The 11,144-nt window shown below is 66.7% G+C and overlaps 2 protein-coding genes across 5 annotated transcripts in view; one reads left to right on the top strand and one right to left on the bottom strand.

Annotated features, from left to right (window-relative positions):
- The window catches only part of MMEL1 (membrane metalloendopeptidase like 1), a 32,116-nt gene extending 25,638 nt beyond the window's left edge, over positions 1 to 6,478 (top strand). For all 3 annotated transcript variants that reach the window (XM_047869975.1, XM_047869974.1, XM_047869976.1), the window contains 11 exons: positions 989 to 1,117; positions 1,577 to 1,675; positions 2,136 to 2,219; positions 2,596 to 2,699; positions 2,947 to 3,005; positions 3,464 to 3,583; positions 4,436 to 4,569; positions 4,681 to 4,746; positions 5,360 to 5,455; positions 5,897 to 5,973; positions 6,089 to 6,478. In XM_047869975.1, coding sequence (XP_047725931.1) covers positions 989 to 1,117; positions 1,577 to 1,675; positions 2,136 to 2,219; positions 2,596 to 2,699; positions 2,947 to 3,005; positions 3,464 to 3,583; positions 4,436 to 4,569; positions 4,681 to 4,746; positions 5,360 to 5,455; positions 5,897 to 5,973; positions 6,089 to 6,188 — 1,068 coding nt within the window. In that variant the 3' untranslated portion in view covers positions 6,189 to 6,478. The remainder of the gene's footprint in view (positions 1 to 988; positions 1,118 to 1,576; positions 1,676 to 2,135; positions 2,220 to 2,595; positions 2,700 to 2,946; positions 3,006 to 3,463; positions 3,584 to 4,435; positions 4,570 to 4,680; positions 4,747 to 5,359; positions 5,456 to 5,896; positions 5,974 to 6,088) is intronic.
- A 1,042-nt stretch (positions 6,479 to 7,520) lies between these two features.
- PRXL2B (peroxiredoxin like 2B) lies at positions 7,521 to 10,378 on the bottom strand. Of its 2 annotated transcripts, XM_047868728.1 has the most exons (7): positions 10,277 to 10,378; positions 9,884 to 10,088; positions 9,259 to 9,310; positions 8,703 to 8,766; positions 8,543 to 8,618; positions 8,144 to 8,262; positions 7,521 to 7,695 (listed from the first exon to the last, which is right to left on the bottom strand). In XM_047868728.1, exons 1-7 carry the CDS (start codon positions 10,337 to 10,339, stop codon positions 7,669 to 7,671), a joined length of 606 nt encoding a protein of 201 aa, XP_047724684.1. In that variant the 5' UTR covers positions 10,340 to 10,378; the 3' UTR covers positions 7,521 to 7,668. The 2 variants fall into 2 exon arrangements, with proteins under 2 accessions (XP_047724684.1, XP_047724685.1); XM_047868729.1 differs by lacking the exon at positions 7,521 to 7,695 and having other exon boundaries at positions 8,183 to 8,300.
- Positions 10,379 to 11,144: the final 766 nt, after the last annotated feature.

An 11,144-nucleotide genomic window follows, 5' to 3' on the forward strand; every position in this document is an offset into this window, starting at 1 on the left:
AGACCTCCAGGCAAGAATGACCCAGACACGAAGAGGCTGGGGGCAGATTCCCAAGGCAGGACACCCCCGGGCCACGTGGTGGGAAGGAAGGAGACGGGGTCGGGGAGAGAGGTGGGGGCCCGCAATCGTGGGACTGAGCCGAACGTGGATTCCACGTGCCTTGAAAGCCGCCAGGGTGTTCAGAACGGGAACCACAGCCTAGTGTCCTGCTTGTGTGGTCATTCTGGCTGCTGGGGGTGGGGGTGCGGGCAGGGCAGAGGCAGGGGATCCACTGGGAAGGCCTGTGGTCATGGTGGCTGTTCCAAGGCCTCGATCAGAGGGGGCGTGGGGTCAGAGTGCAGACACACGTTGTCCGGGCGGGGTGACGGGTTGGACCAGGGCCTCAGGAGCAGACGCAAGTGTGGACAACAGACAGTTGAGGTACGAGCAGGGGGCTGAGGGGCAGGGGAGTCAGGCGGACCCCCAGGTTCTTCGCGAGAGAAGTGGGACGGACAGAAGCCCTCCAGCGCATCGGGAAAGTTGGGGCAAGTCGGGGCGTCTGCCTTGGCGGGTTGGGTGGAGACACTACCGGCCAAGCGTCTCCACTCTGGCGATGGGAAAACCCACTGGGGGCCGGAGAGCCAGTGGCTTATGGCTGAGCTGGATGTGGCCCCCAGGGCCCCCAGAGTCAACACCAGCCTGTGCTTCGGTGGGGGGCTGGAGTCCAAGAGGTCAGAGTCGGGCTGGCCAGCCAGGCCAGGGCGGCGAGAACAGGGGGCAAGGTGGCACTTGGGGCTGAGCAGGGTCCTACCCCTGTCCCGGGGCAGAGGCCAGACTTCCAGCCCGGGTGGGGAGCCCTCCCCTGAAAAGCGCACACGCCATCCTGCCCACGCCCACGGCCGGCACTCCCCGGGGAGGTCAGAGTTCATCGGTGCCCCGCTCTGGCCGCTGGGCGCTCGGGCTGAGGACAGGGAGGCAGCAGTGCGTGAATGGGTGCTCTACGCGGCAGGTGCTCTACGGCACGACCGTGGAGGAGGTGCGCTGGCGAGAATGTGTCAGCTACGTCAACAGCAACATGGAGAGCGCCGTGGGCTCCCTCTACGTCAGGGAGGCCTTTCCCAGAGACAGCAAGGATGCGGTGGGTGCCCTGTGCTCAGTCTGTCTGTGGCCCCTCCGCACAGGGACGCTGCCCGTGGTGGGTGGGGGCCCGGGTCACAGCCCCCCTCCCCCACAGGGTGACTCCGGGCTCCCAGTGCCGGGACCCTGCTGGCCCCCCAGCAGCCCGTGTGTGCCCAGGGGGTACCGGGGAGCACACGTTTGCCTGGTGCCCCGTCACATGGGGAGGCCGGAGGCCCCACCCCCAACCCTACAGGCCTGTCTGGGAAAGGCCTACGGGCCATACAGGCTGTGAGTCCAGGGGCGGGCAGGCCCTAGGCTCACCCGGGAGAACGCCCGGCAGTCAGGACCCCTGTCCCGGAAGGCGGGGAGCATTCCACACCCCCAGCCCCGACATCACGGCAGGGACGAGGCTTTGGACCGGACCCCTGCAGAGACCCCAATGCTGGACACGCAGGACGAGAGCCATGTGTCCTCCCAGGTCAGAGAGCTCATTGACAAGGTGCGGGCGGTGTTCGTGGAGACCCTGGATGAGCTGGGCTGGATGGACGAGGCATCCAAGAAGAAGGCCCAGGAGAAGGTGCGCAGGTGGCTGGAGCCCCACGGTCAGGGCATCCTGCCTGGAGAGGGCAGCCCCAGCACGGGGACACAGGGCGACCGTCGTCACACCCGCTTCAGAGATGAAGACACCGGGTCTGGGTGTGGCTTGCTCAGAGGTGGAACTAGAAGCCAAGTGTGGGAGACCCTCCCGGCACCCTTGCGAACGAGTAGGGATGGCCTCGGAGCAAGCCCCCTCTGGGCCAGGATGTCAAGTGGAAACCGTCCCACTGCACCCGGCCCCCGCCCCATCTGACCCCTGGCTGGCTGTGGGGCTGAGCCGGTCCTCACCTGTCCCCATTAAACCTCCCCATGGCTTGCAAGGTGGGGGGAGGGGGGGGTGTCGAGTCCCTCAGCCCCTGAGCCACGCGGCAGCGAGTGAGGGGCAGAGCCGGGGTTCCCACGGTGGGGCAGTCACCGACCGGCCCCAATGTCGTCCCTAGGCCATGAGCATCCGGGAGCAGATCGGGTACCCAGACTACATCCTGGAGGAGAGGAACAAGCACCTGGACGAGGAGTATTCCAACGTGCGCCCCACCCCCAGCCAAGGGGGCCCTGAGAACTTCACCTGCCCCCTCACCCCCGACCCGATCCGCCCCTGAACCAGCCCTGTGAACCATAAGCCTTCAATTTCCTGGCAGGTGGTGCCGTCTCGGCCACCTCGCTGGGCGGGCAGCTCTCCAGAGTTCCCCCTGTTACAGATGGGGAAACTGAGGTCGGGAGGGAGAAGGAATGTGCTCAGTGGCACGAAGGCCCAGAGCCAGCACCGGCCCCCCAACCCCACCACCCGCACCCACCGCCCGTCGGCCTCATGCAGGACTGCCCAGCCAGTCCCAAGGCCGGTCCCCAGCCACTGCCGACCCCCTGCCTGCGTACCCGGCAGTGACCACCCCTGTCCCGTAGCTGAACTTCTCGGAGGACCAGTACTTTGAAAATGGTCTTCAGAACCTCAAGGCTGGTGCCCAGCGGAGCCTCAAGAAGCTTCGGGAGAAAGTGGACCAGAACCTGTGAGTGGCGGCACGCGGGAACCAGTGGGCCGGGAAGGGCGGCCGGGGTCTGACCCGGAGCCCCGGGTTCAGGGAGGATTCAGATCTGTGGATTGCCCAGACCCGGCCCTGGCTGCGGGCAATGCTGGTCTCGTGGCACGGCCACTGTGATGGGGGCCCTAAGGGTGGGGGCTCTGGTCTGCCGGGAGGGGACCTGGAGGGAAGGGTCCAGGAGACGGGCTCCAAGTGACCGGCCCGTCTATCACAGCTGGATCATCGGGGCGGCCGTGGTTAATGCATTCTACTCCCCAAACCGAAACCAGATAGGTACGTGCGACCCCTCCGTGACTGAGCCCAGCCCCTCCAGTGCCAGAGAAGAGCCCTCCCCTCCCTCCTGGGGGGGCACCTCCAGCCTCTTCTCGGGAGGAGAGAACCTCTCCCCACCTGTAGGGACTTCACCCCTCTCCCCACCTGCTGGGAAGTTCCTCACCTTTGTCTGAGTGGTAGGGCCGGGTTTAGAGACTGGGGAGCAGACCCCAGTCCCGAGGGCAGCAGAGAATGAGGGGGGGCGGGAGAGCTTGGGTCTGCCGCATGCTGGCCCCGGCCTCTCACCTCCGGGCCCTGTATTCTCTGGTCTGTAACGTGAGGGGCGGAGTGGGGGGGGGGTCACAGCCCTGCCCCCCCGGGCCGTGTGGTTTGATGCAGGAGCCCCAGGGGTGCCTGCCCAGGGCCTGGCCCGTGGGAGTGTTGTTCACGGACATGTCTCCACCCCCGTCTCCGGGCAGTATTCCCCGCTGGGATCCTGCAGCCCCCCTTCTTCAGCAAGGAGCAGCCACAGGCCTTGAACTTCGGGGGCATTGGGATGGTGATCGGGCATGAGATCACTCACGGCTTTGACGACAACGGTAGGGAAGCTGCGTGGGGGGTGGTCAGAGCTACACGGCCTCCTTCCCTCTCCACCGAGCAGCAGTCCCGGGAGGGGACCAGGGGACAGGGGGCCTTGGAGCTGTCCATCCAACCCCTTCACGATTTAGGTGGGGACACTGACACCCAGGCAGAGAGGACTTGCTGGGTTCCCAGGGGAGCTATGGTGGCAGAGAGGTCTTGAATGGCAGGCTCGGCCTCCGTCCCGCACCCTTGCTCTGGGCAGAGACATGGAGAAGAGGGTGTGAGGGCTCACGGGCCAGATCCTGACTCCTAACGGGCCACTCTTCCCTGGGCCCATGAACTGGCGATAGTGACACTACCCCGGGCATTTCTGAAGCTCCAGGTCCTGGCCTGGCGTCACCCCAGGGCAGCCAGCCTCCTCCAGCCCAGAGATGTGCTGACCCGACATCCCCACCTCCCACCCCGGGGTGCGGCCCCTGCCTGCTCTAGTGGCCTGTGACCACGCACGGGGGCCCCAGCTGGCTTTCCCACAGGGCTTGACCATCGGGACCTTCTGAGGGCAGCCTCGTGGCCCCCAGGACCACGTGCTCCCCTTACCTGGGGCTCACAGAATTTGGACACCACGGCGAGGGGCATTAAGCCACGGTGCCCCCAGGCCCCGAAACCCCAGGCTCTGACCTCGGGGGTGGGGTGGTAGGCCACCAGAGCCCCCTCCCGGGCCTCAGCAGCCCGATGACCTTGTGCCAACCCTTCAGGGGCCCGTCCCCTGCCCCCATGAGCTCTAGATAACTGGGGCTTCTGGGAGGACGTGCCGGTGAGGCTGGCACTGGGCAGGCAGGGCCATGAGGGCAGCCGCCTCTGCCCGCCAGGCCGGAACTTCGACAAGAACGGCAACATGCTCGATTGGTGGACCAACTTCTCAGCACAGCACTTCCAGGAGCAGTCGGAGTGCATGGTCCACCAGTATGGGAACTACTCCTGGGACCTGGCCAACCACCAAAACGTGAGCAGGCCATCAGCAGCGCTGCCACCGCCGGGGACCGGCTCCCCAGCCCTGGCCCCCGGGGGGTGCAGGGGAGCCCGGCCGCCCTACCGTCCCGCGTCCTGTGTGCAGGTGAACGGGTTCAGCACCCTCGGGGAAAACATCGCTGACAACGGAGGAGTGCGGCAGGCATATAAGGTGGGTCCGAGCAGGGGCCCCTCAAGGGCGCGGGGGAACAGGTGCCTCGGTGAGGCAGAGACCGTGCCCTGCGCAGGCCGAGGCACCCCTGGAGCCCTTCTCCATCTGTCCCGGAAAGCAGCTGTGCCCTGGGGGAGCCAGCCTGGCTGCGGGTGAATGGGCACCTGGCTGTGCTGCCCACATTTCACCCTGACCTTACCTGAGCCTTCGGACCCCAGGGGAGCCACTGACTCTCCCCCGGTGAGATAGTGGCGCTCACCACGTCCCCACCAGCCGTGGCATCGTCCCTGCACCTGCAGCCTGAGGCACCGGGCCTCGGAGCTCCTTCTAGGTGGGCGCTGCGTGGCAGCCTGAGCAGGGATCCTCCCCCCCCACCACCCCCCCCGCCCCCCAGCCCCCCCACCCCGGCTCCAGGGCCAGGGCCCAGCCGCTGTAGCACGGAGATGATCACCAGGCCGTCAGGGCAGGAGCGCCGTCCCTGGGGTGCTCGAAGGGCCGTCAGGTGCTGAGGCAGGACCGTGGAGCCACACCTCCATTCTGCCCGGACCCCAGGCCGGTGCTGACCCCAGGAGCAAGGACAGGCCCGGGCCCAGCACCTGTTTGGCGTCTGCAGGCTTACCTAAAGTGGATGGCAGACGGTGGCAAGGACAAGCAGCTGCCAGGACTGGAACTGACCTACGACCAGCTTTTCTTCATCAACTATGCCCAGGTAGGAGCCACAGTCCCCACCCTGCCTGCCGCCTCAGCAGCTGGGCACCGGTTGCCCACCAGGTTTTTGGAAGGCCTCCACTGAGGGGTACTTCCAGGGCCATGCTGAGAGGGCAGGCCGGGCAGAAGCAGACTTGCCAGCCTGGAAGGCTTCCTGGAGGAAAAGGAAGCAGAGGATTGGAGCTGGGGGGCTTCGGGTGTAGCTGGGCCAGTTGGGGAGGGGAGGCTGGCTTCCCTCCCCCACCCAAGAAGGGACAGCCTGGGACAGGACAGGCGGGACTCCCTTGTGCCTCGAAAGAAGTGAGAGCACACGCGTGTCCCTGCCCCCCTAGGCCCACCCCACCCCCGCCTGGACGCCCTCACGGCCCCCCTGATTCCTGCGTCCCATCCCCCCAGGCCCGCCCCTCCCCCACACGCAGCCACGCCCCTCACGCCCCCACAGGTGTGGTGCGGGTCTTACCGGCCTGAGTTCGCCGTACAGTCTATCAAGACCGACGTCCACAGCCCCCTGAAGTACAGGCGAGTAGCCCCCTGCATCCGTGCGCGCCACCCCCATCCCGCCCCCCGCCCCCCGCCCCCCAGCGCCCACCCCCGGGGCCCAGGCCAGCTGGCTCAGGCCCCTGGCCGCCCGCAGGGTGCTGGGCTCGCTGCAGAACCTGGCGGCTTTCGCGGACGCCTTCCACTGTGCCCAGGGCACCCGCATGCACCCGCGGGAGCGATGCCGCGTCTGGTAGCCTTCGCCGGCCGCACTGTGGCCACGCCCACCCGCCGCGGGAGGCCAGGCGGCCCTCGCTCGTGCAGCTGGAGCCGCGGGCAAGGCCAAGGCGCACACGCGGCCGGCCCCGCGGGGGGCCTGGAGCGCAGCCGCGGCCCCAGCACCCAGGGCAAGCGGTGACTGCCCGGCGCCCTCCATGCCTGCGGTGAGGGGCACGGTGCCCCAGCCCTGTAGACGCGTTTACCTGTCTGCACCCTCTCCAAACATCCCAGTCAGCTGTCCATGAGCTTCAGACTTGAGCTAAGTAAACGCTTCAAAGAAGCCATCTGCCTTGTCTGTTGGGGGGGTGGGGGGGGTGGGAGGGGGGTGGCCGAGCCCCTGTCTGTACGCGCCGCTGACTGTTCGGGGACAGCATCTGGCTGGGCGCTGACTGCTGGTGGCCTTGGGCAAAACAGCAGCCAGACAGGGAAACAGCAGGGCACCCTGCAGAGGGAGGGCCACGCCTGGTGAGCCCCCCAGGGTCTCTGAGCCAGGATGCCCCCAAACACTGGCCCTCAGGGACCACCGGTTCAGATGGGAGGAGGGGCCACTGACTCAGGAGCTGGCTGAGGTCAGGAGGTGGGCCGCCGAGGGAACCGGGGAGCCATAGATCAGAATCTACGCTTCGGGGTTTATGTAACTAGAGGCCGGTGGCGGGGTTAAACCACAAAGGGACACTGTCACCTGCTCTGATGTTTTAAAGACCCCCGAGAGTAGTACCAAACGGGGCAGGGGGGGAAGGTGGGAGGAAGTTGGGAGGCCAGCTAGGAGGCCACTGTGGTCATCCTGGCCAAGGCGAGGGGGGCGGGTAGAGGGGTGGTGCTGAGGTCATCTGAACGCACCCAGACCAAAGAGCCCCAGGCACAGTGGGCAGGGGCAGGTTTCCGCTCTGGACACTAGGTTCCAGGTGCCTGTCACATCCCCCCAAGGAATGGTGTGGGGGGTGGTGGCGGAGCTGGATGAACCAGCTGGGCCAGGCCAGCCACCCCAGTCGGGTGCAAATGACAGATCTCATCGGAGAAGGTCCTTCCAGCCGACTAGCCCCCTCCCTAAGCCTCACTGTCCACCGTGCCCAGCAGCTTCGGGGCAACATCTCCCTGGACACCCACCCAGTATGAGCTCTGACCTGACCATATCCTCATCTCCCGCACCCTGCACGGTCCTCCGACCCCTGACCCTCCTGTGCCAAAGGCCTGAGGCCCTCGGGGAGGCTGCAGGGCCATTTCCTCCCCTCTGCCAGCCCTTCCCAAGGAAGCCTGCAGGCCCACGTCCCCTGCGAGGACGACGGGATCAGAGCCAATGAAGATAAATGCCGCCCAGAAACGAGTTTAATGTTCATTGTCACAGAGGCCCAGGCAGAGTTTGGTGCCCCAGTCCAGAGATTCCAGAAAGATTCTTCACATCCAGCTCCCAGTGTTCAAGGCAGCAGACGCCTCCCAGGCCCTCGGAGGCCTTGGTCTTCACCTTGTGCACGCCCCCTCAGCACACTGTGGGCACAGCAGGGTCCCCGTCAGGCCAGCCGCACTCCCCAGAGTCCAAAGCAGCTGGTCCCACCCACCAGCAGTCTGGGGCCCAAGTGCTAGAAAATCCCCTCTATTCGGGACACAGGAGGTCAGCCACCAGGACCACACTAACACTGGCTGTGGTCACCTTGGGCAAACTGTGACCCTCCCCAGGCTGAGAGGACGGGCAGCCCCCTGCCCTCTGGGGAGAGCCCTGCTGTGCCAGGCCGTCTGGCCACCCTTGCCCCTGGTTCCCCACTGTCCTCAGCCTGTTTCCCCCTGCACAGTGGGGTGACAGTGACATCCTGGGCTGCCACGAGCGCAGAAGTACGTCAACCCTGCGGGTGCAGCCTGGCACCTGGTCGTACCCAGCACTCAACCCAGGGGAGCTGCTGCCCTTAGCGGGCGGCGTGCTCCCCAGGCCCAAGCTCACCTGGGGCGCCTCGCTGGCACAGCCCTCCGCCGGGATGCCCAGGGCCTGCAAGATGCTCTCCCGGGGGACATAGTCTCCCGGAGACTTCTGGACGAAGTGCAGCAACACTCTGTCACCACCTACAGCGTTGGGGAGGCGGTCAGGATGCCCCTGCGTGCTGGGAGGAGGGAGACACCCCTCGCTGTCCGAGACTCCACCTGGTTACCCTGACAAGGGAGCCGTCCTGGCCGCAGCCCACCCAGCACAGAGAAGACTTGACAAGGTCAGGAAGCCAGAGGAAGGGAGGCAGAGAGGGTCGGGACATGCCACCAAGTTCAGCCAGACCTTCCCAGCCCAGGATGTGACCTCGGCCCCCCATGCAACCAGGCATCGGCCTCTGACACCCCTTTCCCAGCCCACCTTTGGTGACCACCAGGAGCCCTCCACTCTGCAGCAAGTCCCCGGACAGGTTCCCCTGGATGCCAGCAGCTTTGGCCTGGAAGGAGGGAGGCAGGTCCGGGTCAGCCCTACAGGGAAGCCCCACCACCTCAAGTCCCACCCGTCCTTGGCCATCACAAACCTTGAGGGCCACATCGCGCACGGGCTTCCCCAGGGCGGCCGGCAGGATGCTCAGGCTGTTGTACCTGTGAAGACACAGCTGGCTAGTCCGGGCCCTGGCTCTTCGGCGAAGACTTGCCCAGCAATTCTATCCCCAGTCTCTACAAGATACACCCACCAGATTCTCACAAGCATCTCACCAGGGACTCGGGGCAGGGCTGGGGGTGGGGGTGGGGGCGCATGGGGCAGCCAGCCTGGGGGCCGGTAGGCCTGGGGCCCCGCAGAAGATTTGGGGAGTGTGGGCTGGACCCCCGGCTGGGTGAGCCCAGAGATCTGACTCAGCTGGGCACCACTAGTCAGGCCAGGCAGCCAGCCTACGACACAGGCACCCGAGGTGGCCGGAAAGGGGGTAGATCTTGGGTGAGAGGCCTAACCAACAGCCGTAACGGACACCCAGCACCCAAGAGAGAGTCCTTAGAAGGACCGACCGAGCAGTGGATGCCCCCAGAGCCTCATGCCCAGGAAGAGGGCAGCAGGGGGAAGAGGAATGAGAAGAGGCGGCTGCCCCACCCGCTCACCGCTTGAAGCCCAGCTCCTTGTAGAAGCGCTTGCTCTCATCCAGGTAGAGCTCTGGAAAGCAGAAGCCACAGGTGTGCACTCACCCCTCCCCCCCACCCCCCGGCTCACCTGCCTGCATCCAGCCCCCCGCTCCCCTGGCTTGCCCACCCAGGACGTAGGAGCAGAGGACTGAGTGTCCCCACTGTTAGCGGAGGGGCAGAGGCCCGGAGGTGGCAGGAAAAGGGAGGCACGGGGCTGGCCTGGACTCTGCCACCGGGCCCAGGGCTCTGGGAGGGCATATCCTGAGTGCCAGGGAGAGGGGTCTAGCAGGGTGGGCTCCTGTCCCAGCCGTACTCCTTCAGGCTCCTGGGAAGGCGGGGTCTTGCTGCCACCCAGTAGAGACCCTCGGGGATTCGAGGCCAGCATCACCGCTGGGCCCTGCCTCTGTCCAAGGTGGGAGGGACATCGTGCCTGAGGGACACAGGTAGGGGCAACAGGTGGAGAGCCCCGGAGACATGACGAGCTCCAGGAGACAGAAGGGTCAGGCCTGGGCAAAGAGGGGATGGCCGCTGCCCAGGGCTTGGGGAAGGGTCTCGAGGTAGCTGGTGGGGCTACAGTGGGAGGAGGGGAGGGGAGCACAAGCACCTCCCGCGAAGTAGCCGCCTTCCAGGAACTCCTGCAGGCCCAGGGCCTCGGGCCCCACGCCCACCAGACGCACGCCGTGCTGGTCCAGTAGCCCCCTGAGGCTGCTGAGGTCCCGGGCGATCCAGCGACACACCGAGCAGCCGAAGCGCCGCAGGCCAGCCACCACGCACGCCTGCTCCAGCCACAGACTCCGCAGCTCCACTGCCTGCGCGGGGCGGGCGAGGGGCGCCGATGGACCACCTCCCACGCGCGTCCGTGCCCCCAGCCCCGCACCGCGCAAGCCCGGACTGCGCCCCCAGCCCCACGACCCGAAGCCCGCCGCGCATGCCACTGCCAGGGCGCCTGGGCTGGTGCCAGGGGCCCACCCACCGCCCTGCGCTCGTCCGGCCTCACCTCCCCGGTCACCGCATGCTTCAGGACACACGCGCCCACGCGGGCAAGGTCCACCGCGCTCATGTCCACTTGCACCGTATTCTTCGGCTGCGCGCCCGGCTCCCAGCCGGCTTGGCCACGCCCCGCCCGTGCCCCGCCCCCCTGCGGCTTCTCGTCCAGGCCGCGCCCCCAGGTCACCTCTCCTCTGCCGGCCCCTCCCCCAGACGCCCGCTCCTCTGCCGGCCCCGCCCCCAGGCCGCCTCTCCTTTGCCGGCCCCGCCCCTAGGCCGCCTCTCCGCTACCGGCCCCGCCCCCAGGCCGCCTCTCCGCTGCCGGCCCCGCCCCCAGGCCACCTCTTTGCTGCCGCCCACAGCAGCGGCCCGGGCCGCACTTTGTCACTTGTCTTGCATATGCATAAGCCTGTCGGCCAATGGCGTCGCTGCTCTGGCTGCCGGAGAAGCTGGGCGGTTGGGCAGCGGACACGTGGTGCGCCTGCGCACAGCGCTGCCCCACTTCGGGCGGGCTCCGTTTTGCCCCGCCAGGTGCAGAGCCGGAGAGCGGCCGGAGTCCCCTGATCCTAGGTCCCGAGTTTGGGGTCCGGGGCGGGCGGGAAGGCGGGAGCGCGAGCGGGACAGCGGCTGCCTAGTGCCCGGTTTGCAGGTCAGGGTTAAGGTGAGTGCGGTGAGCACTCGAGTCCCGGCTCCGGGGCCCGGGCCTCGTCCTATAGGCAGAGGAGCCCAAGGGTTTAGCATTTACCCTTATTTCAGCTTTAAAATCCACGCGAATGCTTCGCTTTCTCAATTAGATATCTGCGTTGGCTTTAATCATAATGCTGGTAATTTCTTAAAGCAACGTCTTCTTTTAGCCCCCAGACTTTGGGTAAAATAGA

The sequence above is a fragment of the Prionailurus viverrinus genome, chromosome C1, assembly GCF_022837055.1.
Source record: "Prionailurus viverrinus isolate Anna chromosome C1, UM_Priviv_1.0, whole genome shotgun sequence".
NCBI classification, from domain to species: Eukaryota; Metazoa; Chordata; class Mammalia; order Carnivora; family Felidae; genus Prionailurus; species Prionailurus viverrinus.